Here is a 27,351-nt window from a genome sequence, read left to right on the forward strand (position 1 = left end):
GTTGGCTATGTGCAAGGCTATAAAGCCCTTCCCGATGAGCTATGGCCTCGGTCCTTTAATCTGTCTCTTCCTTGAGACTGGAGGCCCCAAAAGTGCCACCCCATTCCCACCAGGCTCCCTGAGATGTAAGCCAACAGATGATGGGTGGGTGGGTGGATCCTCTAGCAGGGGCAGAGAGATGCAGTTTGGAAGGCAGAGAAAGGTCCTCTTTGGGGTGAGGGGTCCCTCTCCTCCCACATTCCCATCAGGGACTCTGGCTCTGAATGAGGGATCATGAGATGCCTGAGGTCTAGCTGTGAGCAGCTATGCATGAGCAGAAGATTCTAGAAGCTGTTGGCCAAGGTCTTGACCTGTCTAGAGGCAGCTCCTGTCTCAACTAGGGGACTCAACTGCTCAGCTCACCTGGGGGGTGGGGCTGTTGTGGGGGCTCAACCTTACAGTCCCTCCCAGGTGCTGCTGAGAAAGGCAGATTTGGGGGTGCAGCCCTGAGCTCTGGAGAGGTGGGGGAGGAGAGACAGGCCTTTCCAAAACCTGGGTTAGAGGCAGCTGGATACCATACCCCCTCCACATCTTCTGCCATAAACACAGGAACAGATGGTAAGGGAAACTGAGATGAGGGGCTCAGAGGAGCTTGCCTAGCCTAGCTTTCTCACCCTCTAGCCCCATCCTGGTGGTTAAGAATGTGGCTGGAATTTGGAGGCTTTATTCCCTTTGAGACTTCTGGCTGGGCTGGGCGCTGCATGGAGGCCTCAGAACTCAAGACACAAACTGCTTTCTTTGGTTTTGAAAGGGAACAATGTTTGCCAGAAAACTCGCACACGGGTGCTCGCACGCACACACCACACACACACACATACACACAAACGCACAAGATTATATACAAAAAGGTTATGATCTGAGCATGGATTCCGGAAGGGCCTGGACTCGGTGTCACAGTCCTATTTTCGTTTCCTTAGAATCAGGTACATGAGGCCACTGATGAAGGTGAAGGCAAAGGCCACCCAGGCCAGGATGAAAGAGTAGCCATAGCTGCCATCCAAGGTATCAGCGTAAAATAGGTTTTTTTGATGAATGTCTTCGCGCTGGTCTGTGTAAATGGAAGCTCCAATCATGACGCAGAGGCCTGTGGGAGGGACGGGTTTGGGGTATCAGTGTGCCGGGGTCGGCCATAATGAGGAGAGCATTTGGTTCTTCTGGAAAAATCTCTGCTGACACCAGCACACAGTCCCGCCCTTGCCCCTCCACCTCCACCATCTAGTTGAACCCAATTTATAGATGCCCACCCAGCCCAGAGCAGATGCCAGGGTCTCAGTCAGGGAGGAAATAGTTCAGGCTTTGTACACAAATCTTGTGTACAAAATACCCAAATATCATTGGTATCGTGAAACAGAAAGAACTTTATTAAGATATTTGGATTCCTACAGATACAGGGCTGGAACAGATCAAGTTATTACAAATTCTGTCATTGCTCCATCTTCTATCACTATCATAGAAATATTGGCCTCACCTTAAAACTGAGGGGATGATGATCAGAGATGCTGATCATGGTTCTAGACCAACCATGATCATGATGTAGATTGTTTATAGCTATTTGTTTTTTGTTTGTTTGTTTGTTTTGTTTTGTTTTGTTTGGGGGCCACAATTGGCAGTCCTCAGCAATTACTCCTGACTCTGCACTCAGGAATTACTCCTAGCAGGGCTTGGGGCACCATATGGGATGCCACGTTTAAACCCAAGATAGCTGCATGCAAGACAAATGACCTTCCCACTACGGTATCGCTTGGACCCTTCCAGCTCTGGTTTGGTTCTGATTCTACATTTGTGAGTCTGAATCATCAAGAAAACCAGACACAAATTTCATGCAGCCTGTCAATTCTCAAAGCCTCTTCTACGCCCGGACTTTGTGGGCTATCTCTGCCCACCTCTGCTCACCCCATCCACGCTCATATGCAAAAGCAGTGAAGAAAATGAAAAGGGGAGAACATCCCCTGATTCCCCTAAAAGAAGTAAATTTCAGCCAAGAAAAATGTGCTCCCTGAACCAAAGCCCCCTTGGGTCCCTTGGGAGCCCTCTCCATTCCCTTTCCCTGCCCACACCTCCAGGCTTTGGCTCAGAAGGTCCCCCAGTCACTCACACGACATGATTTGGATGATGGACGTGAGCACGAAGCGTTCCCCTTGCTTCAGGCGGAAGAGCTGCAGCAGGAAGATGAGGAAGGAGACGCAGCAGAGGATGGTGGCCAGGATCATGGAGGCCTGCACGGCCTGCAGTGTGGTATAGCCTGCGGGGGTGCCATAACTCAGCCCCGGGTCCCCTCCCCACCCCATCAGCACTCAGACATTGAAGCTTTGCAGTCCCATGCCCTCATTCCCATCGCCTTCCCCACTTTGAAGTCAGTCATGTCTGGGTAAGGTTCCTAGATCCCTTTCTCAAGGAGCTGTTCTGGGGGGTAAGATGTGGGGGGTCCCCATCTTTTGGGAGCCTTATCTGGTGATCAGGACTTATTATTATTTTTATCTTTTTGGTTTATGGGTCACACCCGGCAGCACTCAGGGGTTACTCCTGGCTCTACACTCAGAAATCACTCCTGGCAGGCTCGACGGACCATGTGGGATGCTGGGATTCGAACCACCATCCTTCTGCATACAAGGCAAACAACCTTCCTCCATGCTATCTCTCCGGCCCCTCTTTTTTTATTTTTAAACTTTATTTATTGATTGACTGATTGATTGGTTTTGGGGCCATACCCAGCGGCGTTCAGGGATTACTCCTAGCTCTGCATTCAGAAATTACCCCTAGCAGGCTGGAGGACCACATGGGATGCAAAGAATCAAACAAAATGCCCTACCACTGTGCTATCTCTTCCACTCCTGATCAGGACTTTTCTTTTTGTTTGATTGGTGGGTTTTTTTGTTTGTTTGTTTTTCTTTGTTGTTGTTGTTATTGTTGTTACTTTTTGGTTTTTGTGGGGGAGGTTAGTTGGTTTTGTTTTGGGACCACACCTGGCAGCACTTAGGACTTAGCACTTAGCACTCCTGGACGGCTCGGGGGAACCATATGGGATGCTGGGGATTAAACCTGGATCAGCTGCGTGCGAGGCAAATGCCCTCCCCCCTGCTCTAGCCTCTCAAGCAGAACATTTTGAGAATCTGGGAACAGACCCTGGCCAGAGACAAGAGGACACAGTTAGCGTTACAGTTAGCACAGCCTGTAAGCCTATTGAGAGGCCAGACTTGTTCAAAGGAGGGAGGGAGAAGATTCCAGAAGGGTGGAAGTAGAGAAAGCAGAATGAAGGCTCTGTCTGGGCTAGCAATTGTGGGGAGAAGGATGGGGGGGAGGGCGGGTAGAGAAACATGGTTTATAGGGAGAGGGGAGTCCCGGGGCCTCTGGATGTTTTGAGCCACCACTGACCCTGAGCACGACCCCTGGCTCCAGCTACTTGGGGTTCCAGTCAGGGGAGAGAAGTGGATCCCAGCTTAGAGATGCCCTTCAGCCTCTCCCCTGCTACTCCATCAGCCATTCACTCACCTTCAAGATTTTCTTGTAAGACGTCCGTGCAGTTTGTACCATTGATGCACAGCTTCCAGAGGTCCGTGTAGAAATGCTCCCCAACCCACCAGGCCTGGAACCCGGATGAAAACACAGAGAAAAGCTAGGGTGAAGACCTGTCATGCAGACTTAGATTCTGGGCCAGGCTGAGCCTAGCTGAGGACCCCACATTTCTCCCAGTTCCCAAAGAAAGAGGGAGGAGGCCTTCAGAGGGTGGAGGCAAGAAGAGGCGCAGCTGTGGTGAATGACAACTTCCACAAAAACCACGTGATGTGTGTGAGTGTGTGTGTGTGTGTGTGTGTGTGTGTGTGTGTGCGCGCGCGCGCGCGCGCACATGTGCATGCAGGACTGGTTGGGGAGAGCATGAGCCATGCCTGGGACGGGATGAGGAGAGCCCGATATGGATACACATCCCTCTGCCCTTGTGATTCTGCATTTTTGTTGTTTTGGGGCCAACCAGACAGTAATCAGGGGTTACTCCTGGCTCTGCGCTCAGAAATCATTCCTGGCAGGCTCGGGCAACTATATGAGATGCCAGGGATCAAACATGGGTCAGCTATGTGCAAGGCAAATGCCCTACCTCTGTGCTATCACTCGGCACCTGCTTCTTTATCTTTTGCCATCACATCTAGGGATGGAAGCATTTCTGATAGTGCAGGCAGAGACCAGGGAGGCTGCTAAATATTGTACTAGATCCTGGATGCCCCACAAGGAAGAGCATGCCAGCCTCAAGAGACAACAGTGCAGCAGATTCAAGACTTAACTCTTGAATTAGGGCTAGAGCAATAGCACAGTAAGAAGCATTTGCATTGGGAGTTCCCAGTGCCTACCAGGAGTAATTTCTGAGCACAGAGCAAGGAGTAACCCCTAAGCACCACCGATGGATATGCCTCCCCCCAAAATAAAGACTTATTTCCAGGCTCTGGACATTCCTCAGAGGAATGTCCCCAAGCCAACAGAATGCCCCCAAGTTCCCCAGAGCTGTTACCCGGGAGACTTGACTCAAGATGTCAGGGAGGAAGGGACCCCCCCCCCAGAATATGACCACTGCAGGAACATTCTTCTTTCTGTTTCCACCAACTCTGGGCACAAAGACGCCAGAGAAAACACTTACATTGTCGATGGTGGCGACGAACAGCAGCGCCGCAGAGGTGATGTGGAAGACAATGATGAAAGCCAATAGCACCAGCATCTTTGCGGGGCACGGAGGGTGGTGGGCAAGCGGCCAAGTTTCAAGCCCGGAAGGAGGGAGAAGGTTGTGCTAAAGGGGTGAGAGAGGCAATGCAAACTGGTCAGTGATAGAAAGGGGAAAAAAAAAAAAACGAAGAGATAAGCCAACTGTCAACTTTAGGGGCTTTGGGTAATCAAAGCAAAACTCCTTCCCTCTTTCCCCTCCCAGACAAAATCAGGTGTAAAGTGTAAGCAAATAATCCCAGAGGAGGAGGAATGAGACTCCCCCAAAACCCCTCATCTGGAAAGCCAGCACAGGACAGGAAAGAAGAGCTTTGAGGGTGCAAAATGCTCTTCCCAAGCCACTAGGCCATCGTGTGTGGCACCAGAGAAGGTAGTATATGATAGTGATGGGTTTTGGGCTATATGGGTATATGGGTAGTTATGACCAGTTATGCTGAGAACCAAAGTGCAAGGGAGCACCACTGCTTAACCCCCCATGATCTGGTCAGTGGGAGAAAATGCTCAAACACTCTCCCTCTTCATCTCCATCCATCCCAATCTCAACATGAGCAACCACAACATGTAAACACATGTGACAGACAACTGCCATTTCATCTCCTGCTGGGCACTTTTGAGGATTGTATTTCTCTGTCTCCCTTGCCTGCCACTAGGTGGCAGCCTTAAGCCTGACATGAACCCTTGCCCGGGCTGTAAGCAAAGCTGGAGGCCTCACTTCCAAGTGCAAAGAAGGGAATCACTTCCAGGTCAAAGATCAGGTGTGACTTCTCCATGCTCCCTCCCCACATGAGGTGCAGAGAGGATGTTGCCAGTAGTATGTCGCAGCCTCCTCACTCTCTGGCTCCTTGGGCCCTCATGTTGGAGTTCTGAATCACTGGATGTTAGAGGCTGAAATTTCAGGGTAAATTTTGACTGTGACCAGATAAACCAAATAATACGGAGCAGGAAGTGATGGTCCAGGGACATTGGAAATCCTGAGAAAGACTCAGGTTTCAGCCAAGCTGAAGAGAATATTTCTGCTTAGACCTGCTTAGAAGGCACTGTGGGGGGGGTGGGGGGGGGGACACTTGTCTGAGCTGGACTTGTTGACAGTAAAATAGGAAGAAGATGAATAAACATGAATGATGGGTGGTGTATGGGGGGGGGAGAGAAGAAAAAGTCTTGGGGGGGGGGGAGAAGAAAAGGTCTGAATGTCAAAGCTTTCAAACAAAGAAGGAAAGTCCAGAAAGTCCTTGAACCCAATTATCTTGGTTAGGTGACATGCGGATGTCCAATGAAGGGTCTCAACAACCACACTCATTGGAAAAGTATGTTACCAACACCCCAGACCAACTCATCATTCGTGCCAAACATTGGTGATTTGTTAACATTTTGTTTTGTTTGTTTGTTTTAGATTTAGGAAACACCCAGCAGTGCTAAGCTCTACACTCAGAAGTTACTCCTGACAGTCTTGGGGGACTGTATAAGATGCTGGGAATCAAACCTGGTGGGCTGCATGCAAGGCAGACACTCTCTCTACTGTGCTATCATTATAACCCCATTTGATTGTTGTTGTTAAGTTTTAGGCTATGCCTGGTGATGCTCAGGGGCCTATTGTGGTGCCAGGGAACATATTAGGATCAGTTATATGTAAGGTTTTACCATCAGGGTCCTTTTAAAATTGTGGTAACACATACACATGATGGACATGTGACCATTAGTGGCATTTAATACCTTCATTATGTTTTGCCTGCCTTCACCACTCTCCAGTTCCAGAAGAATCCATCACTCTCCTAGGAAACCATGAGCCCATTAGTCACTCCTCATCTCTCCCTGCACTCAGTCTCCGGCACCCACTCATCTGCTTCTTGTGGGTGGTTCTGAATGTTTCATACACATGGAATTATAGATTTTTTTTCCTCCACTGTCTGGCTTCTTGACTTCACTCCATTTTTTCAAGGTTCATTTATATCGTGGGGAAGCTACATTAAGTGGGGGACCTATTTGAGGACAAAGGACAAATCGAATTTCTTGTCAAAATGTCACCGTAGTGGCTAAAGCCTGTACACTGAAGTTCTCAAATAGAATCCTTCACAATAGCCTTTTCTGTTGCTTCTGTCACACATAGAGTCACATTGCACCAAATTCCACTTTCTCCTGGTAGACTCTCTCTTCTCATCTGGAAAAATGATGGGCCACAACTAGAATCATTTCCTCCTGGCACTCTCCTAGGCTCACCTAGGGTTTCTCTGTGAGACCAACACTCGTGAAGGAGCTGGAAACTTTGTGGTCCCAGAGCTCAGTTGGATGGTCCAGCTGCAATTCCGCAAAGGCATCCCTTGGAGGAACCCAGTGAACCAGCCCAGGATTCTTCTCATTCTTCTTCCAAGGACAAATTCCCCCTTTGTCTAAGCCTGCGTCATTCTGAGTTGCCACTTGAGGCTGCCTCCAAATAGATGCTTTTCTGGCGCTCACAGAAAAAAGGCTCATGTGCTACCCGAAATGCCATGTTATTTTAATATCATCTGGGAATGCCCAAATGCCAGGCTCACTGGGCAGGGCCCTCAACTCAGTGACAACATTTCCACATATTGCCCAGTGCCCATGACATGAATGATTTACACACATAAATATTTCTAGGAGGGAGGAAAAAGTTTGGACTCAGTCTTTTTCAATGTCCACATGTTCAAATGTTGTAGGACATGGTTTGGGAGGGTGCATAGATATCCCATTAACTAGATCATAACTTGGAAAATTCCTCATACAAATCCTTGTGCATCCACCAAGGAAAAATATTCATTTTGGTGCTAGCCTATGTTCACTACATATGTGTGAAGGGGGGGGGGGATGCTGAATATAATCTAAAAAAAAGGAAAGAAGAGGGGAAAATGCTGTTAGTCACAGCTTAATGTTAGGAAATCACCTTAACCCTTGTACAATCTCTCGGCCCATCTAAGGGCATTTTGTTGCTGTTTGTTTATTTGAACAAAAAGCAAAAGCAGAACTTTGGGCAGCCTGGAGCACAGAGCTAGAGTTTAATAACATTTTTAACAATTCTATTTCTTCTTAAGCCTCTTCGTTGTTTTTTTTTATAGGAAGTCAGATCATTTTTAGCAGCGATATACAATACCCTCCTCAAAACAAATGTACTCTAGCATAAAAAGTGAAACATTTAAGAAAAGTAATAGGTAAACGAAAGAACAGATGGCTTTCAGGGTTGGCAAAAAAAAAAAAATCCTGTGGGTACTTGTCAAATGCTTAGAATGTAGAAGGCACTGATGTAATTCCTGGCGTGACCTCAGGCTTCAACCAGAGACTCTTGCAAAGGAAATGGTAGGAGGGTAAGGAAAGTCTTCACCAGTGTTTAGTGAAAGGTCTCAGAGCCTACAGTGTGGCTAGAAATGGGTTAGGAATGTTAGCCATCCAGAGTATTGGAGAAACAGAAATAGGCAGCTTCTACTTAATATTCTTCCACAGTAACACCTGAAATTCTGAACACCAGCAAAACATAATAAAACAAAAAGGCCAAGAATGGGGCAGGTCAGAAGAGAGCTAGTGGACCCAGGACATTGCTAATTAGTAGAGGATTGGAGGGAATTACCCCAAAGAAGGGAAAAGCCCATGAATTCTTAAGGGACTATAAACATCCCTTTGCCCCGGTTCTCTGAGCCAAGTCTCCCTTTCTCTCTCTCTTTGAGGTTATTCCCCTCTTCCTCTCCTAAAGGAAACCACTCAGTTTCTTGTAAACACTTCCTCCCCTTCCTGCCCTTTCAGGTAGGAACACTTAATGTCTACCTTTCACGTTTTTCCAGGCTGGGGAAGCAATACTTCAGGGCGGATATCCCACCCCTTATGCACTCAAACCATTCTAATTGGAGAAGACATCCAGGGTCCGTTTCCAGATTTGGTAGAACTCAGCCACCAGGGCAAGCAAGTGGTGGGGCAGTCTAGGTGAGGCCTCTTCTCTCACCTAGTGAGAACCCTGGGAATCTCTTCCTGGAGCATTTGAAGGCACTTCAGTCTTGGAATTCCTGTATGTGGCTATGCCCAACATCTCTCTTTTAGATGGCCTTTACGTCATTATTTTTTTTGCTGTTCCAAATGACACTGCCAAAGAACACCCATCCTTAAAACTTCTGTCTTTGCATGTGTTTGTTCCAGAGAGCTGGTTATTTTTGTTTGTTTTATTTTGTTTGGGTTTGGGGCCACACCCGGCATTGCTAAGGACTTACTCCTGGCACTGCTCTCAGGAATCACTCCCAGCATGCTCAGGGGACCATATGGGGTGCCAGGGATGGAGCCCTGGTTGGCCATGTGCAAGGCCAGTGCCCTCTCCACTGTCCTCTGGCACCGGCCCTGCTTTTAGTTGTTGGTTTGCCTCTTTTGGTTGACTTCTACACCCTGGATGCTGTTAGTGCTGCATCAGTTAGTCTTTTTTGTTTGTTTTTTGTTTGTTTGTTTTTGTTTTTCGGCCACACTCGTTTGATGCTCAGGGGTTACTCCTGGCTAAGTGCTCAGAAATTGCCCCTGGCTTGGGGGGACCATATGGGACACTGGGGGATCGAACCGAGGTCCTTCCTTGGCTAGCGCTTGCAAGACACCTTACCTCTAGCGCCACCTCACCGGCCCAATCATCAGTGGTCTTAAGACCTGGCCAGCTGGAAGGCTCAGTCGAGGTGCATGAAAAGATCTTGATGTCATGTCTGGGATTCACTCCCTCTATTTCTCCAGAAGACTTGTCCTGCAGATCTACCTCTACATTCACTACTTTGACCTGAAAACATTCTGAGGTTCCCTGCATGATGGGGACACCTTAAACATGCCCTAGGGAACTCTCTGGGCAATGCATGCATTTGTAGGCAACTGACTTTCCCTTCTACAAATGACCCCTCAGCCAGGGTCCTAGGCTTCTGGATTGTGCCACATTGGCCTGGCCCATTTCTGGAACCTTTTCACTGGGAGATTAAATCCCATTGACCTCATGCAAGGCAAGTATGCAAGTGGGTATACTGTACTATCTCTCTGGCCCCTTACTTTTATTTTTGTGACCCATCCTCTCTCTCCAGCTGTCCATCCATAGAAATCTATCTACTGTCATCTTATAGTTCTAGAAAATTCCAAGAATTATCTGGAGTTGGGAACAGAACCAGGGAGGCCACATTAGCAGCACAGCACAGCAGGGTCCAGCTGGGGAGTCAGAGCTCTCCCCAGCACCTCCCCTTTCATCAAAGGACCCGTTAATAGCATTTCCCAGAAGGCTCCACTCCTCCCAGGCAGTACAAAGCTGGTGTTTCCCTTTGGGGCCAGCTTCAGGGTGGGGCAAGGTAGTAAAGGGCACCTGAGTTTGGGTGTTGACCCATCTGAGGGTGGCAGCTTTTATGCCCCTCTTTAGAATTCATCTTCCCGTTTGCAGGACTTCTCTTTAAAAAAAAAAACACGTTTGATCTACACGATATATGGATGACTAAGAGAGAAAGAGAGAGACAAAGAGAGGCCCAAAGGCAGGTGGTAAAAACCAACCCCGGACTCTGCCCTATCCATCCCCAGAATCAACTCCTTGAACCCTATTTTCTAGCATGTCGCCCCCTGCTGCCCCCTGTATGTTCAAACAACACTCATATGCTTCTATTTCCTGCTTCCTTGACGGTGGATAGGCTTGATCTCCTGCCAGGGGATGATGAGGTACTCCAGCCGTCACCCTGGTCACCCTACTACTCTATGACACATGCCAGCAACTGTCGCTTATGTTATGAACCGTATATTGTCCAAACAGCTCACTGTGTCTACAGGTTTCCCTTTCAAGAACTCCGACTTCCCTTCCATTTCTTACCACCTTTCTCTTTTTTTTCTTCCCCACTGCCTGCCTCCATTCCTGCCCACCCCCACTCCTTTCACTTTTTTTTTTTTCACTCCCTTCACTCTTTCCAGATGTTCAGACAGCTGCAGTGGATGATCTGGAAAGAGAAAGACAGTCCCTGCCTACCATGCAACTGTTCCTCTGTACACTGGATCCAGCCAGCTCGGCTCCCCAGTTCTGCCTTCCTGGGACAGACAAGTCGTTTAGGCAGCTCCCCAAGGAGGGGTGCCCAGAGGGGTCACCTCACATGAAAGGAGACTCCTAGTGATTAAAAGGGTGAGGTTGCAGCGCACGCACACACACACACACACACACACACACACACACACACACACACATACACACCCAAGGTGTCCCATGGCACCACTTTGAGTCCATTCTCTGAGCTGGTTGGCCAGGGCATCATCATTATTTCCCATTTCACAGATGAAAGACTGAAGCCCACAGAGGTCTCCAGTGATTCTCCAAGGTTCTCAGAGCGAAGACTCCAACCTTGTGAGTTCATGTGCTGGGAGCCTGGGAGAAATCACAGCGGGGCCTCATCCAAACCAGGCCAGAGGGCACCACGGGCCTGCCAGGCGGCTCTGTACCCTGTTAACCTTTGCCTGCATTACCCTCAAGTCTGTGCCAAGAAGCAGTGTATGGCCGGTGCACTGTCCCTTGACCTGGATGTGGGGGGACATGGTCCTTATCATCTGGGTCTTAAACATGGCTGGAAGATGCGGGCCTAGCCTAGACTGTTGGAAGGATGCTCCTGACTCCATGCGGGCCAGCGGGGCAACTCCAGGGTCCTTCCTCATTCACAAACTCCTCTTCCACTTTCATCTCCTGATTGAGGCCAAGGGTGCCTGGCAGTGGGTTCCTTACCAAGAGGAAGGGAGGGTGGCCCATGGCACCCAAGGAGGTTCCCCCACCCCAGTGTTCGGCGGCTCACTTGGTGAAGGTTTCAGGAAGGCAGAGGTCAGCCCACCTCCTGGCCTGTTGGACTCCAGCCAGACCACGGCGTCTAGGCGCTTGTTCGACCTGGCCCCAGGACAGCGGCGCTCCCTATGTGCTGGATGGCCCCATTTTGCTTACTGTGGCTGGGGCTTCTGGGCAAAGCGCCAGCCCTTGACTGTCCAGAAACGGCTTCAGAGGGCCCCTGGGATGGGGCCACGAGCCAGAGCAGAAGCGAGGAGAAAAATGCATTGGGCTGGGGTCTTGGTCTCAGTCACTGGGAGAAAACCTACCTTGCCCACTGGCCTGGTTGGCACTACAGACTCTTTCGTGCGCTCCTCTCAGAAACACCAGGACGTGGGCTGCCAAGAGCCTCATCCAACAGTTAAAGAAATGAGGCCAGGAAGGCTGAGCAACTTGGCCGGTCACACAGCCCAGAAAGACGGGGACCTGGATTAGAACCCGTGACTGGGCACAAGAGCCTATCTCTAGCCCTGGAGTGACCCAGTTTCCTCTTCCCTTGGGGGTGGTCCGGTTTCAAGCCCCAGAAAGTGGTTCACGTCGGGCATCACAAAGGGGCACTTTAGAGCGCAGGTGGGGGTGGGAGATAGGCAAATTTCGGAACCCGGTGTTCTCCCAGTAGTAAGCACCTCCTCTTGCATTCTACAACCCCCCAAGGGGAACAGTCCTGAGCAGGGCACTGGGCTCTGGTCACTTGGCAGGTGAGAGATCTGAGTCACCCACCTGCCCACCTCCTCCAGAGCATGCCGGGCAGGTGGCACAGTCCCAGTGGCAATGCCCAGTCTTGCTCACTGTTTCAAAACAGCATTTGGGGCCAGAGCCCCAACACAGCACAGTGGAGCAGGGCTGGCGGTGGCCTTGCACACAGAAATGACACAGATAGACCCAGGCCTTGCACACAGAAATACACACAGATAGACCCAGGTTCTATCCTCAGCATCCCATAGGGTACTGGGACTACTGCCAGGAGTGATCCCTGAGCATATTAGGGTGTGCCCCCCAAGGGAAAAAAATAACAAAAATGGAGCAGTTATTCCTGCAGTGACCCTTTGCCTAACACTCTGGAGCTGGGTGGGGGGAGCCTGGGAGATCCCCAGGAGTGAAAGGAACAGGCAAAACAGGGCATAGAAAAAAATAACCACACCCTGACAACAGCAAGCTGTGGGGACGCAGGGAAGGGGGATGACCCAATGTGCATGCGGGGACAGGGGGAGGGGGGCACTGGCAGAGGTGACCTCCAGCTGGCCCGGACATGGCCCCAAGCAGGGAGAGGCTGGGCACGCCCAGAGCGGCTGGTGGGAACAGGGTGAGTGCCGGGCAGGGCCAGGGCAGGGCCAGGACACGGCTGGGCTGGCTTTGGAGGCCAGTAGGGAGTCAGATCCGCAGGAAAACATTCCATTAGGAGAAAGGTGGGTGGCAGCGAGGTGCATTTTTCTGGGGTGGGAAATGGGAATGTCTGGTCCTGGACAGAAGCAGAGACAGTCGAGGTGCACTAAGGGACACCCCCTTTTCAGTTCCCTAAAGTGAAGCTGCAGGCTGGACCCAGATAGGACATTCTGGGGCCTGGCACATGCACAGAGCAGCAGCACTCCTGGGAAGGCAGAAGGACTTAACAACTGTGGCTTTCACATTGGTCCAGGGATGCAGCTGCAGTCTGGGGTCTGGCAGTGTATGCGGGGGAAATAGAGCTCCACGTCATGTAGTGTGGACGGGAGAGGAAGCCACAGGAAAGGCTGTGCAGAAGATAGTTATGCATGGGTGCAGAGAACCAGCAGCTAGGTGGGACCTGCAAAGCCCAGGGATAAAACTAGAAGGGGACTTAGGGAGGAGCGTAACAACCATGTTGGGGGGACTAAGAGCTGGAGCCTGATTTTACAGTGCTAAAGAGCTAAGACATAAAACTCCATGGGGCCAAGCAATAGTACAGTGAGGAGGATGTTTGCTTTGCACGCAGCTGACCCTGCTTCGATCCTGGCATTCCATATGGTCCCCCGAGCCTGCCAGGAGTGATTCCTGAGTGTAAAGCCAGGAGGATCCTCCTCTGACCTGATCGGTCTGAGCTCATGGCTGGGTGTACCACCTGTGACACGCACACAGTCTGCCAGTGGACCAGTGGGCAGCTTGGATAAGGCAGCTCAAGGTGAAGCAAAGGTGTGTCAAACTGCGCATCCACTCAGTCCCGCTGCCATTGGCTTAGGGTCATTCTTTCCTTCTCAGACCCTATCCCGGTAACCTGGAAACCACATGTGGACCAAGCTGATGAGGAAATGCTCCTCAGAGCTGAGGTAGGGTTCTGGGTATCACTGCTTGGAGTCGAGGGAACAAGTCCTTGAACTGACACAGGAGAGAGAAATAGAGGAACCAGAGCTGAAGGCCAGCAGGAAGTGGCACTGTCAGAATCACAGGAGCCCAGATGGTATTTGCCTCATGGAACTGGAGCTGGGCAGCTTGGCCATGCAGGGCTCAAGCTTGATCATCTGTGAAATGGGCACAAGCCCAGGGCTCCTGCCTCCCGGGGTTGCTGGCGGGTAAAGGCAGCAAAGCTCAGCCCATGTGCTGTCCAGGCACCATCAAGCCCAGCATTGTGCTCAACGAGTTTCATAGAAGCACTAACCCAGGACTCTGCCCTCCCCATGGGGCTGGGGGTCCTTCGGATGACTTGTCACCACTCAGGGGATGCCCCCCACAATGGGAAGAAGCCCCTACAGCTTTGCTCCAGTTACCTCTCGAGGGGGGAAGATTAAAAACCGACATCAGGGGCCGAGTGATAGCATAGTGGTAAGGTGTTTTCCTTGCACACAGCCAATCTTGGACGGACCCCAGTTTGACTCATGGCATCTCATATGGTCTCCCGAGCCTGCCAGGAGTGACTTCTGAGCACAGAGCCAGGAGTAACCCCTGAGCACCACCAGGTGTGACCCAAAAAACAAAAAAATAAAAATAAAATAAATGGACAACAGATCACTTGGACCAAGGTGGACATTTGAGGGCCATTTCAGGTGCCATCCTGAGAGGTTTGGGTCACCTTCCCCCCACCTACCCCACCCTTCCTGCCAGCCCTGGGAAGGTCAGGGTTGGTTGCCTCACTTTTTATTTATTCATTTATTTATTTATTTATGTGAGGATCCCTGCAGCACCCACCCACACAGCCCGCCAGGTTGAGGTCACCGGAACCCACCGTGTGTCACTTTTTAAAAGCTCATCACATCGTTATGAAAGGAAGACTTAGGTCACTCAGGCCACCATGGAAACTCACCATGGTCGGCCATAAATAGAGGGTGCTGGGAAAGAGAAATACAATGAAAACAAAACATTGTTTATTCAATCCCGCTCCAAACCCCGTTGCTGCTGAAAGCAGTTGTCCAAGGCCAGGGTTCTAAGCTGACACAGGATGTCGTGCATGACGGGAAGTTTTAAAGTCACACAGGCAGAAAATGGAGGGTTTTTTTGTCCTTCTTTAAGGCAGGGGAGTTTAAAAGAGAGTCTTAAAAGAAAAAAACAACAGGGTAAAAAAGCTCAGAGTGAGGCTGGACCAATAGCACAGCGGTAGGGTGTTGATCTTGCATGTAGATGGCCTGGATTTGATCCCTGGCACCCCATATGGTCCCCCCAAGTCTCCCAGAAGTAATTTCTGAGCACAGATCTAGGGGTAACCCCTGAGCATCGCTGGGTGTGGCCCATAACCCCCCCCCAAAATCAGAGTTGGAGAGAGATTAAATCTCTTGCTTTGTAGGATGTGAGGATGATCTGGTTGCGACATCTGTCACCCCATTGATCGCCAGGGTTGATTCAGCTGATCTGGCTGGCTAGGCAGGTGTCCCCTTCCTCCTTCACCGCTCCATGTGCATCCCTCCCGAAGCTGCAAGCTCGGTCGAAGAGGACGGCCTTCCCCGAATAAATCTCTTGCTTTGCATAAACCTAAACCCAATCTGATCCCTGATGCTTCAAATGATCTCTAAATCTCAACAGGAGTGATCCACAAAGCACTTGGGATCCCACTTTAGAACTATGTTTCTCAATATTTTTTTTCTTATATTCAGTGATTCTCAGGACTTAGTCCTATCTCTGCACTCAGGGATCACTCCTGGCAGACTCAGAGGACCATATAGGATGACAGGGATCAAACCCGGGTCAGCTTTATGCTGACCTCATGCAAACACCCTCCTTACTGACTACAGAGCCATGGTATGGCTCTGACTTCCAATCAATCTTTTCTGACTGAGTTTTCTCCCTGTAGCCCCCCTCCCATCCTGCCAATTAACCTTCTAATCAAGGACTCTGCCCCTCCCATTGACATGATTTTCACTTGTGCCCCCTCCCAAAAAGTCCAGGGAGCCTAACAGGACTCCTATCCCCACTCTGTTTGAGAAATTCTGCTTTCAAAGGTGGTTTTTCTAAACTCAGTCCCTTATGCAAAGCTAAAACCTTGCCATGGGCTCGAGTCTCATCTTTGTCTTTACATAAAACCACCCCTGGACAGAAAGGCGCATCTTTTTGTTTGTTTTTGGTTCCTTTTTTTTTTTGCACCTGATAGTGCTTAGGGCTTACTCCTGTTTCTGAGCTCAAAAGTCACTCTTGGCAAGCTCGGGTGACCATATGGGATGCAGGGGATCGTACCCCGTCGACCAAGTATAAGGCAAAGGAGAAAGTGCATCTTTGTCAAAGTCTCCCAAATATTGGCTCCCAAATAAATGGAAACAAGTGCAGGGTGATGGAGCTCCCTCGGCTGCCTGCAGGGGGTGCAGCGGAAGACCTGCTCCAGGGATGCAACGGGGTAGGAAGGGACAGAGGGACTCAGTGAGACCCATCAACAGCAGCTGGGGCTCTCCTGTCTGGGACAGACAAAATAGAGGGAGCCCTGTTCTTGCTGACAGCCACCTGCCCGTATCACCCAGCAAGGCACCCACACCCAGAGAAGAGCGTGAAGGAGCATTGGTCTTCCCCAGGTTCTTGCTGGGTGCTTGAGGGACCGAACTCTTCCAGCCCAAGGCCCCAAGAGCATGCCCTTCCCCCTGGGCCTGCAGGGGGAACAGGGTTTGGGGAAGCTAGAGAACAGTCAACATTAATGGAACCTGAACTTCCAGGTAAGCACTTCCACTCCCACCAGTGTGAGAAGCTGCCCAGATCCATTCAATAAGCAGCAAAGGGCTGGCTTCACCCTTTTAAATTTATTCTATGTTTTAGTTTTGGGGCCACTTCCAGCGATGCTCAGGGGTTTACTCCTGGCTCTGCACTCAGGAATCTCTCCTGGTAGGCTTGGGAGACCTTATGGGATACTTACTAGGGATGGAACCTGGTTTGACAGCGTGCAAGGCAAATGCCCTCCCCACTGTGCTATGGCTCCACCCCCAGGGTTCACATTTTTTCTTTTAACTTTATTTATTGAGTGATTGAGTGGTTTTTGGGCCACACCTGGCATTACTCAAGAGTTATTCCTGGCTCTGCACTCGGAAATCGCCCCAGGAAGGCTGGGAATGAAACTGGGTCCCTCTTGGATCGGCCTTGTGCAAGGCAAATGTCCTACCACTGTGCTATTTCTCCAGCCCCAGAGTTCACACTTTCATGAACTGAGAAATGACCACGTTCCGAGCATTGGTTGACACCCATTTGGTGTGAATTCAGACTAAGCACAAGGTATCCATGTATGTGGAGGCACACAGACACACACACTTCCAATGTAACACATATAACTGTATATGTACATAGGCACACACATGTCTACATGCACACATAGCATACCTGCACATACACATATCTGCACAATACATATCTGCATTCCCCCGCACATGTAGACATGTGCTCACACGCACACACACTCTGCATAGATCATGGGTGAGTTTTTATTCTCTTATCTCGATAATCAGTGAAAGTCTTTGCTGGCACTTCATGTGCTTTTCCAGGGTGCCTGGCCCTAAAAAGGAGTGCTCAGGCCTGTTGCCTGCACTACTTTCTGGAGCAAGACTCCAGTTTATGACCTTGATACTGAAGCCCTGGGCTGGCATGGCCAGACTTACTGACAGGCCAGTGGGGAGAAGAGAATTCTTGCACACCCACATCAGGCGAACAGGCGGGGTCCACCCCCGACTATTGGTATCTTCCAGGGGTCAGGCACAATGGATCCGAGACTGGGGTTCAGTGCAGGAGATGTTCCCATGGAGATCAGGTGCAGTTGACTAGGTACAAGGAACAGGAGGACTCCGAATAAGTGACAATTGCCACCTCCCACAGACACTGACCAGTAACTACTCCAGACATCCAGGTCTGGGTTCTGTCAGCCTAGTGTCACCACCCAGTCAGACCCTCAACAGGGAAGCTGGGAACTGGTGACTTCCTAGGGTCTTCTAGAAACACTCAAAGGAAGGGGGAACTGTAAGCCACACCCCACAGGGACCTGGAGGAGACCCCTGCAGTGTCAATTTAGCAGCTCTGATCCTTCCTGCCTGGTTGACTGGCCCACCACAAGCTCCAGGGCTGCCTTGAGGGTACAAGCTTTACTGGGTTCATTCTTAGAGAAGCGGGAGTTGTGAATGATGAATGTCACTAATATCTCGGGGACACACACCCATGAGGGCAGTAAAGGGGTTGTGTCCCTCCCCCAAGTATAACCATGCCAAAGCCTCCTTCCAGTTCCATCCTGGAAAATGTGGCCCATGTCAAGCTGACACAAAGTCACAGTGACCCTGTCACACTGGAGCTCATGAGGTCCCAGGAGGAGGGAGGAGTTGCACCCTAAATATTCCCAGCCCCTCCCGCCATGCCCTCTACAATGCACAGCCACCACCCTCCCACCCTGGAATCACTAATGTGATGTAGTTTTTGGCCAAGATAGGAAGGGATGTAGGGAAATGGGGGTGCTCATGATGGAGAAATTTGTGTGTGTCCACCAAGAGATGGATGCAACACAAGTCCTAAACATCTAAGTTCTAGAACATTCTTGGCTAGAAGGACTAGGCTTATTCAGAGGAGGAGAGGATATTTGTCTTGAAAACCAAACAGTGGGTTAGGGAGACAGTTCAAAGGCCCCGGGGTGCAGCTTGGTATATGTGAGACCCTGAGTCTCATCCCCAGCACCATGTAACTCCTAGAGAACCATGGGACCCCAAAACCACTGGCTCCCAGTAGTATTTTATTGCTGGGCCATAGTACCCCTAGGAGCAACCCTCAGAACATAACTTGGGGAGGGCCTCAAATAACATCAATGAGTAATGAAAAGTGAGGATTCAGCTGAAGGAACAGGGTCTGTGGGTTTCTTGGGACTTGAGCCTCAATCCTGATACGGGCCCTGTGACTTTCAGAAACATGGTAAGACTCTAAACCAGGGCAGTGGCACCAAGGGCTGAATAGGGACTTGAGCACCAAGTGGTCCAAGTTCAACCCCCTGCATCGCATTGTCACCCCCAGAGAATTTTTTTCCTAAGATTCCTGGTGTTTATCTACAAGATGGGGATGACAGGCCCGACTGCTAGGGACCCATTTCATTCCCAGCGACATCAAAGAGAGCAAGAGTTAGGATGAATGCTGAGATGCTATTATGAATATTTATGTTCAAATAATGAATATGAATAAATATATAAACAAATGGATATAAATATACATAGATAAATAAACCTGTGAATACATATTTATAAACAATCTATGAATAAATGTAATTTAAACAAATGTCTATCTATTCATACACTAAATAGATATCTTCAAAGAACAGCAACAATGGGGTCAGAGATGTAGCACAGCAGGTAGCGCATTTGCCTTGCAATCAGCTGATCCGGGTTTGATAACCTGATCTCTGGCATCCCAAATGGTCCACTGCCAGAAGCGATTCCTGAATGCTGAGCCAGGAGTAACCCCTGAGCACTGCTGGGTGTAGCCCAAAAAAATAAACAAACAAAAAGTCCACAGTGATGGTGACTATCGAATCATTGCAGTTGGGGATACTGGTAGAACCTCAGCTTAAGCTACTACCCCCATCCCCATAGCCGCTAGGACACTTATGTGCAACCTTAGGATGCCACCAAGGTCTCTCTCCTTACACTCCAGGCAGCATCCTGGGCTCCCTCTTCTCCAAAGAACCCCTAAGGGCAGCCGTGCTGCACACAATGGGGGTTCCTGGAAGAATATATCTCATAGCCAAATGGCACTTTTGGGTCTCAGTGCCATTGCCCAGTGCCCTTTGGATCCACAGTCCTTTCCCAATTGTCAACCCCCAAATCCACCCCATACCCATTCCCTGTGGGACTCAGGGGGAGACAGCGTCATGGGCACTGTGCTATGGGCATGAGGTGGCGCAAGGGTGGGACAAGATGGCATGCCAGGGGGTTCCAGATGAGATGGGAGTGCCTGTCCCTGTCTGTCCCTTCTCCACAGAGGCTACCTCAGGGGTCATTTCATTTTACCCTTCCAGACTATTTTCTTTATGTGCATCATACACAGGAAATAGCGAGTTTTTAGTTTGGGTTTTGTTTGTTTTATTGTTGTTTTAGCCATACCTGGTGATACTCAGAGGTTTCCTCTGGCTCTGCGCTGAGGACTCACTCTTGGTGGCCCTCAGGGGGACCCTATGGGAGGCAGATGGATGAAATCAGGTTGGCACATGCAAGGCAAGTGTTGCCCTCCCTGCCGTATTATCACTCCAGCTCCTTAGTTTCATTTTCTAGAAATTGCCTGTCCCCGTCCCATCCCCCCCACCTATTGCTTTGTTACTTCTTGCTGGGAGGGCCACACCCACCAGCACTCAGGAGTTACTCCTGGCTGGGAGCACAGAAATCACTTCTGGCAGGCTGGGGGGTGGGGGTGGGGGAACCATACGTTGTGCCAGAGAAGGAACCCAGGTTCATCCTGGGTCAACTGCATGTAAAGCAAACACCCTACCACTGTGCCATTGCTCCGGCCCCCTGCTTTGCTACTCTTATTCCCCCTTTCTCTCTGCTATTGCTCTGTGTCCTGAGTTCACACATTTGGTCGTTGATGCACCCTGGGGCTTGTGCCAGGGTTCATTAATGGTGCTGTAGCAGCCAAGATCACCACATAGAGAATGGGGAAAGGGTTCAAACCCAGGGCCTCTGCCACTCTGAGCTAGAGTGATAGCACATTGGGGAGAACATTTGACTTGCACACCGATGACCAGGTTCAATCCTTGGCATCCCTCATGATCCATTCAGCTGGCCAGGAATAATTTCTGAGTGCAGATCCAGGAGTAATCCCTGAGCACCTCTGGGTATGGCCAAAAAAACCCAAAACAAATTGGTAGCATCTTGTGATGTTCTTGCAATGGTACCCAGAGACAAGACTTGTATGCCTCAGCATGTGACACATGTGTCCTGTGGCCCACAGAGAGGCTGGTTGGGGGCTGCTTCTGCCTTGTCCTCTCTCCTTCCTGTGTCCACTGTACATCACCACACTTATATCCGTGTTCTCCAGCACACAGAGCCCCTTTCCTGGTGGCTTCCTAGCCCCTCGGTGCAGGGCACCGTCCCCACCAAATGGCCTCCTGCATCAGCCTTGGCTGCCAGCATCCCTCATGTCTCGGCTCCCACTGCCTTCCTGGTGCAGAGGTAACCAGGGGCTCCAGCAGGCTTGCAGACCCATTCACCAAGACTGGCCCAGAGTGATCTGGGAGCACTCACTTCATTGAACTAGAAAACTTCCTGGCCCTGTAGCCTCAGAGCATGAACCCCTTCCAAGGGGATTGACCAGGTACCCTTTATCTTCACTGTGCCCCCAAGTGCACACCGGCCTTCGGGAAGAGAAACTCCCTGGGGCAGAGCCACGGAACAGAACTAAAAGCACCTGCCTAGCACAAGGCTGGCCAGGTTCAATCCCACAGCAAGGCCAGGAGTAATTTCTGTGCTCTGTGCTAAGCATGGCTGGGTGTGGCTGCCTCCAAAAACAAAGCACATAGGAGCTGGAGTGATAGCACAGTGTGGGTAGGGCATTTGCCTTGCACATGGTTGACCAAGGTTCGATCCCTGGCATCCCATATGTTTCTCCTCAGCCTGCCAGAAATAATTCCTGAGGACTGCCAAATTTGGCTACCCAATAAACAAACAAACAAATAAAAAAAACCAAAATACTGGAAGTTGGGACTGGTGTCTCTGGGGGATCTGCAAAAAAGAGCTGGCGGGGCCCACAAGTATCTCAGAATCTTCGTGTGGTCAGAAGTGCAATGTCAAGGATCTCTCCCTGGGTGACATGGTTTTTCCAAACTCTTCTTCATTTCTTATCTTATTTCAAAAATGTCCCCAGGGCCAGGGAGATGCCTCCAAGGGCAAGAGCACATGTGCTTTGAACACAGGGGTGGGAAAGTTGGGGGGAGGAAAGGTGTGATCCGGGTACCATGTAGTTCAATCACTGTAACAAAGAAATCGACTTGATTTCAGCCTAATTACCAGCCTAATAGAACAAGATCATTGTGTGCTTTTATTTTTCAGACCAACCCAGGGAAACACATAATTACTTCTCCTTTCTTTTTGTTTGTTTGTTTGTTTTATGTTCAGCTACTGACCTCTTAAAGCCTGTCCTGGCACTGATAACAGACTGGGAAAACATTCATTAGTGGAAGATTATTAACAAGGCGACTTTGAAATCCTTTGAAATCCCGTTTCCTCCCAGAGAGACCCTTCATTCATTCTAAGGAAAAAGCTGTCAAAGCAATTTGGGATCAGAAACGTAGATCTGCCACCTGGCTTCCTGCATGCCACCCACCCCACCCCACCCACCCCAGCTTCAGGAGCCCTCATGCTAAGCCATTTGCAAAGGGGGTTTTAACTTCCTGCCTACGATAACAAAGTCTGGACAATCTTTTTTTCTTTCAGGTGTGGGGGTGAGGGGCCACACCCAGCAGTGCTCAAGGATTATTCCTGGCTCTGAACTCATAAATCACTTCTGCAGTGCTAAGGGACCATAGAAGATGCTGGGGACCATATGGGATGGAACCTGAGTCAGCTATGTGTAAGGCAAAAAGCTTCCCCATTGTGCTATTGTTCCAGCCCACTCTGGACAATCTTGATGCCAAAGATCATCCAGCTCTCCACCAGCTCTTGCCCTGTGATCCCTAGGCAGCTTCTAGAAGTTGATGCCATTTACCTAGTCCTTAGTGAGCAGGAATCAGATCTGGGTTCCCTTTGAGGTGAATAGAAACCCTTGAATCCTGTCACTTAAGGGAATCCAATTTCTTGGGTCAGCTGTTCCTTGGGTAGTGGACAAAGCCATCCACCCGCAGATCCTCCAACCCTTCTTCCCGCTATGTCCTGCCCAGGCCCAAACCAACAATGTCCAGGCTGGGGCCCCAGAGACCCCTGTGCTCCGTGGAGAGGAACCACTGCCTGAGCACATCTCTATCCTCCTTCCCCTTTTTCCATCCATACGTGAACTTGGAAACTTGAGGCCTCCTGGATGAAAGCCCCCAGCTCTCAGAACCCTCCTGGATTCCCACTGACCCTTCCCAGGCCATTCTCACTAAGGTTCTACCGCCCAGCCTAGGGCTACCACCTTTCAGGAACTTTATCAAGCTCTTGTTGTTCTGAAGTTCCCCCTCTCTGCCTGGAATGCTGAGAGCTCTTGTCCCTTTGACTCTTGGGCCAGGGCGAGGCCAGTGCTGTCACCACCAGGACCTGCAGGTCCCACCCTGGGTTTCAAATTACCAGCTGCATTCTCTGTAGGTGGTGGCCCTGACCCCCTGATATTTTTGGACACCCCCCTTTCCTGTCCCTAGGGGAAGCCAGACTCATGGGTTGTTTCCCTCCTGTTGAGATCCTGCAGCTGACTTGGTAGGAGACCAGCATAGCCCACCATGGGGAGTGGGGCTCCGACACCCGAAGATACCCACTCCTGTTCCTTCCTGGACACACCCAAGCCAGCTGCCAAGGGCCCTCAGCTCTGTCCCATTCAAGCTGCTGCCATCAACTGCCTGGTCCAGAAACCCTAGGACAGATAACCGCCCCCTCCCCCATCATCCACCACTGGAAGATTCAAAACTGGTCTGAGCTTTCTTTTTCTTTTTCTTCTTTTTTTACTTTTTGGGTCACACCCGTTAGCACTCAGGGGTTACTCCTGACTCTACACTCAGAAATCGCTCCTGGCAGGCTTGGGGGACCATATGGGATGCTGGAATTCTAATCACCGGTCCTTCTGCATGCAAGGCAAACGCCTTAACTCCACGCTATCTCTCCGTCCCCTGGCCTGAGCTTTTTTATTTTTTAGCATGAGCTCAGGGTGGAGAAAAGGGGTCTTGGAGAAAAAAAGCTCAGTCCAGGCAGAAAAAGCCTTGTCCACTAGGTGGAAGTGGGAGTGGTGGGAAAAAGGCAAAGGTCCTAGTGGTCCTAGTGGATGCCCTGGCCCTGCCCCAAACACCCATGCCACTCCCTGCATGGGCCCACTTGGGCCTACCTGGCTCCATCATACCAAGGGGCTTAGTCCCCATCCCATCCCTACCTGGCCCCACCCCCACAGGCCCAAGCCAAGCCCTACAAGAGCCCACTGGGGCTTGGCCAAGACCCCAGCATTTACATGACCCCCCTAGTGTGTGGCCACACCCACGTCGGCTTGGCCACACCCCACCCTGCCCTCACCAACCGCCTGCCCCATCTGTGCCCCATCCACCGCAAACACCCATTCCCGGGTTGCAAGTGAATCTCAATGTCCCCATTTGAAGGCCAGGCCAGAGGCGGTTCCAGGTGGTGTGACCTACTCTTGGATCCCGCCCCCGCGCCCCAATCCCCAGCGGAGGAGGTGGAGGCCCAGGAACCCAAAAACTTTCTTGGGGATCTTGGGGAAACAGGTTCGGCGCCTTCCTGCCGCGCCCACGGGGCCCCCCTTCCCGCCCCGCGGGCGCCCCACCCTCGGCTCAGGGCCCAGCCCTGCAAACTTTGCGGGGGCCCTATTGTTTCCAGAGGGGCGCCCCCACGCCCCCGTTCCCCGAAACCCGCCCGCCTGGCATCTCCAGGAGGTAAAAGGAACGGATGGGACGAGTGGAGGTTGGAGGTTGAACGCGGTTCTATGCGCCCAGGCATTCAAGGACCTCAGGACAGAGGCCCACCTGGTTCCCCAAACCCGCACCTGGGAGCTAGAGCGCTCTGGAGGCACCAGGATACCCTAAATGCTCCATCAGCTTCAGGGATTTCTGGGGAAATGGGGCCCTTATCCCTCCCCCCATCCCCTTCTTCCCTACTTTATCCCAGGATGGATTCTCTGGGGAGACTCGGTGGCAGAGAGAAGGATTTTTGGGGGGTATTCAGCTCATCCTAGCTTCCTGTATTTTCTGACTCCTGTAAGCGCACAGGGGTGCTCAGAGCCCCATAAGGACACCGTGTCCCCTCAGCCCATAGTAAAGGCCCGAGTTCAAGGAGTTTAGAACTTGCTCGACGTCGATGAACCCGGCCACCATTTCCCTGCCCCAGTCTCTGTCTTATCCCTCCATAGCCAGCTATTTCCTTGCAGAGATCCTTCCTCTCCTCTGGCCCAGTCCCAAAGGGTCTCCTTTGGCCCCTGTGAATCAGCCTTTCAAAGTTCAGAGTGTGGAAAAGAATGGGATTTTTGCGGGAAACACTGCAATTCTTTTTCCCAGGTTTATCACCTCTTCTGCCTCCCTCCAAAGTGTCCTCAGAAACAGCTAAATGTGGGGGGTGTTGGTAGAGGGAGCGCTTGTCCTGTCCTCAGTCCTGAAACTGGACCTCTGGCATCATTCCAAAACAGAAGGCCGGGTTTAGTCAGTGAAGTGCACCCCCAAAGAGTCCCGTATCTCGAAACAGCACTCATTTCTGAGGCCCCCCAAGTCCGCCCCCTAGTTATAATCTCCCCCCGAGCGTCTATCTGTATGCCTGTGTGCAGAGAATGCACCGTCCTCCTTTTCGCTCCTCCATCTCGGGCTCTCCAAATCCCCCCACACACACCTTTCCAGGCCGCCTTTTTGGGAGTCCCCACTTCTCCAAGACCAAAAGAAATGGGTCCTCGCCCAGCAGCACCTGGGAGGACCCACTGACCCGTCCAGCCGGGTGAAGGCAGGGGCGAGAGTTTGGAGACGGTGCAACCTGGCGCAGGAGACCCTCCCGTAGGACCGGGGCCTGGGGACGAGGGAACGCGCGGGGAATGAAGTTGGCGGGACCAGGGGAACCGCCCTGACTCCTCCCCAAACTTTTCCCGCCCGCAGGAAGCGGTCCTGGGTCTGGGAGGTGGAATTCGGGGTCCCGGGCGCATTTGGCGAGGCCGGGAAAGCTGTGCGCCCCGCGCGCAATTGCAATCCAATCCGGCGACGCTGGAGTTGCAGGGACGCGCCTCGGTAGCACCAGGGACCCGGGAACGCCCTGCCCCCCACTAATTTTGGGGGGACCCCCTTTGGGCGAGCCCCTGCAGGGGGGTTTCGAGGTCCCCGCCCTCCCCAGGCCCGGGCGTGGCCCCCGAATACACCCCCACGCGTCTCGGGGGCGCGATCGGCGACTCACCGGGCGCTGGCGGCGACAGCGGCGAAAACGGGGTGACGGGGCGACGGGCTGGGGCGCGAGGCGAGGCCGCCGGGCTGTTTTGAAGCTCTGGGCTGGCCCGACGCGCCCGAGCCTCCTCCCCGGCCCCCCTCTTCCCAACTCCGCCTCCCGGGGCGGGGTGTCAGGCGGGTGTCCCGGGCGCAGTGGGAGGCCCGACGGGCAGCGGCGGTGTAGGGGGGGACCCGAAGGGCGTGGCGGGCCGAGCGCGCGCGGGACAACCGCCCCCCAAAAAAAATCAGCCTCCGCCTCTGCCGTCCAGGCCCAATCGGGGCGCAACGGGCGACGCCCGCCTGGCCTAGAAAGAGGGAGAGAGGGAAGCTCGTGGGCTGGAGTTGGAATTCGACTCCAATTCTGTGCTCCAATTCTTTTTCCTCCCCGCTTCTCTCCCTTTCCTGGGGTCTGGGTCTGGAAATTCCTGTCCAGGCCTTCAAGCACTTTATGGTTTGGCACAGCCGGCAGTACGCAGGGTTTACTCCTGGCTTGACGCTCAAGGATCATTCCTGGTTGGTGCTCAGAAGACCATATGGGGTGCTTGGGTTCCATCTGGGTCAGCCACTGACACAAAAATTAGAAACCCTTTTAAGAAAATGTTTGGGTTGCTCAAAAGGCTAGAAAGCACGGGCTTGGCATGTGGGAGCCCCAGATTTGATTCCTATTGCCGCGTGACTCACTGGGCACAGACAGGGGTAATTCCTGAACGCCGCCCTGAAATATCATCAGAGGTGTCCCCCAAACAAAATAAACAAATGCTGGTCTGGGGCAGGGAGTTGGCTGAAAGGACCAAGGCACATGTTTTACATGTGAGGGTTTGTGGCTTTATCTCCAGCACTGTACAGTCGCCCCAACCACCTCTGGGAGTGAACACCAGGGCAGAAGGATCCTGTTAGCACTGCATAGTGGAGACCCCCCCCCAAAACCATATGGTGGCTCCACAGTCTTTTCATCTCTTTGCCCTGCATCGGTGAGACTCCTGGTGCTTAGCTAGAGTCTGTGGAAATGTCTGAGCACTGCCAAGGGGCAAACCTCGGCCCATCTCCTTTCTGAAATTCAGGGTTGATGGAGACTCATGGCAGGGCTGGAGATGGAGCGAGAAAATCTGGGTTCTGGGGACAGGAGCCCGGAGGAGCCCATGCACCAACAGAAACAGACACCACCGGTCCCCATCATTTGGAAGGACTAGAACGCCCAGAAGATTCTTACAAGACAGAAGATCCAGGTCAGGGCTTGAACAAGTGGATTTCCACTTTCACTGCTCCTAGTCCTTGAACTTCACCTTTTGGTGAGCCTCATTTTATCCCTGGAGAAACTGAGGCTCGGAGAAGCTTCTGGAGAAACTTATCCAAAGGA

General features: G+C 51.5%; 1 protein-coding gene across 1 annotated transcript; it reads right to left on the reverse strand.

Annotated features, from left to right (window-relative positions):
- Nucleotides 1–772: 772 nt before the first annotated feature.
- Nucleotides 773–26,028, reverse strand: EMP2 (epithelial membrane protein 2). Its single transcript, XM_049768530.1, has 5 exons — nt 25,966–26,028; nt 4,664–4,810; nt 3,529–3,622; nt 2,135–2,281; nt 773–1,123 (listed from the first exon to the last, which is right to left on the reverse strand). Exons 2-5 carry the CDS (start codon nt 4,739–4,741, stop codon nt 939–941), a joined length of 504 nt encoding a protein of 167 aa, XP_049624487.1. The 5' UTR covers nt 4,742–4,810; nt 25,966–26,028; the 3' UTR covers nt 773–938.
- Between the last annotated feature and the right edge of the window lie 1,323 nt (nt 26,029–27,351).

This window comes from Suncus etruscus, chromosome 2 (assembly GCF_024139225.1).
Source record: "Suncus etruscus isolate mSunEtr1 chromosome 2, mSunEtr1.pri.cur, whole genome shotgun sequence".
NCBI classification, from domain to species: Eukaryota; Metazoa; Chordata; class Mammalia; order Eulipotyphla; family Soricidae; genus Suncus; species Suncus etruscus.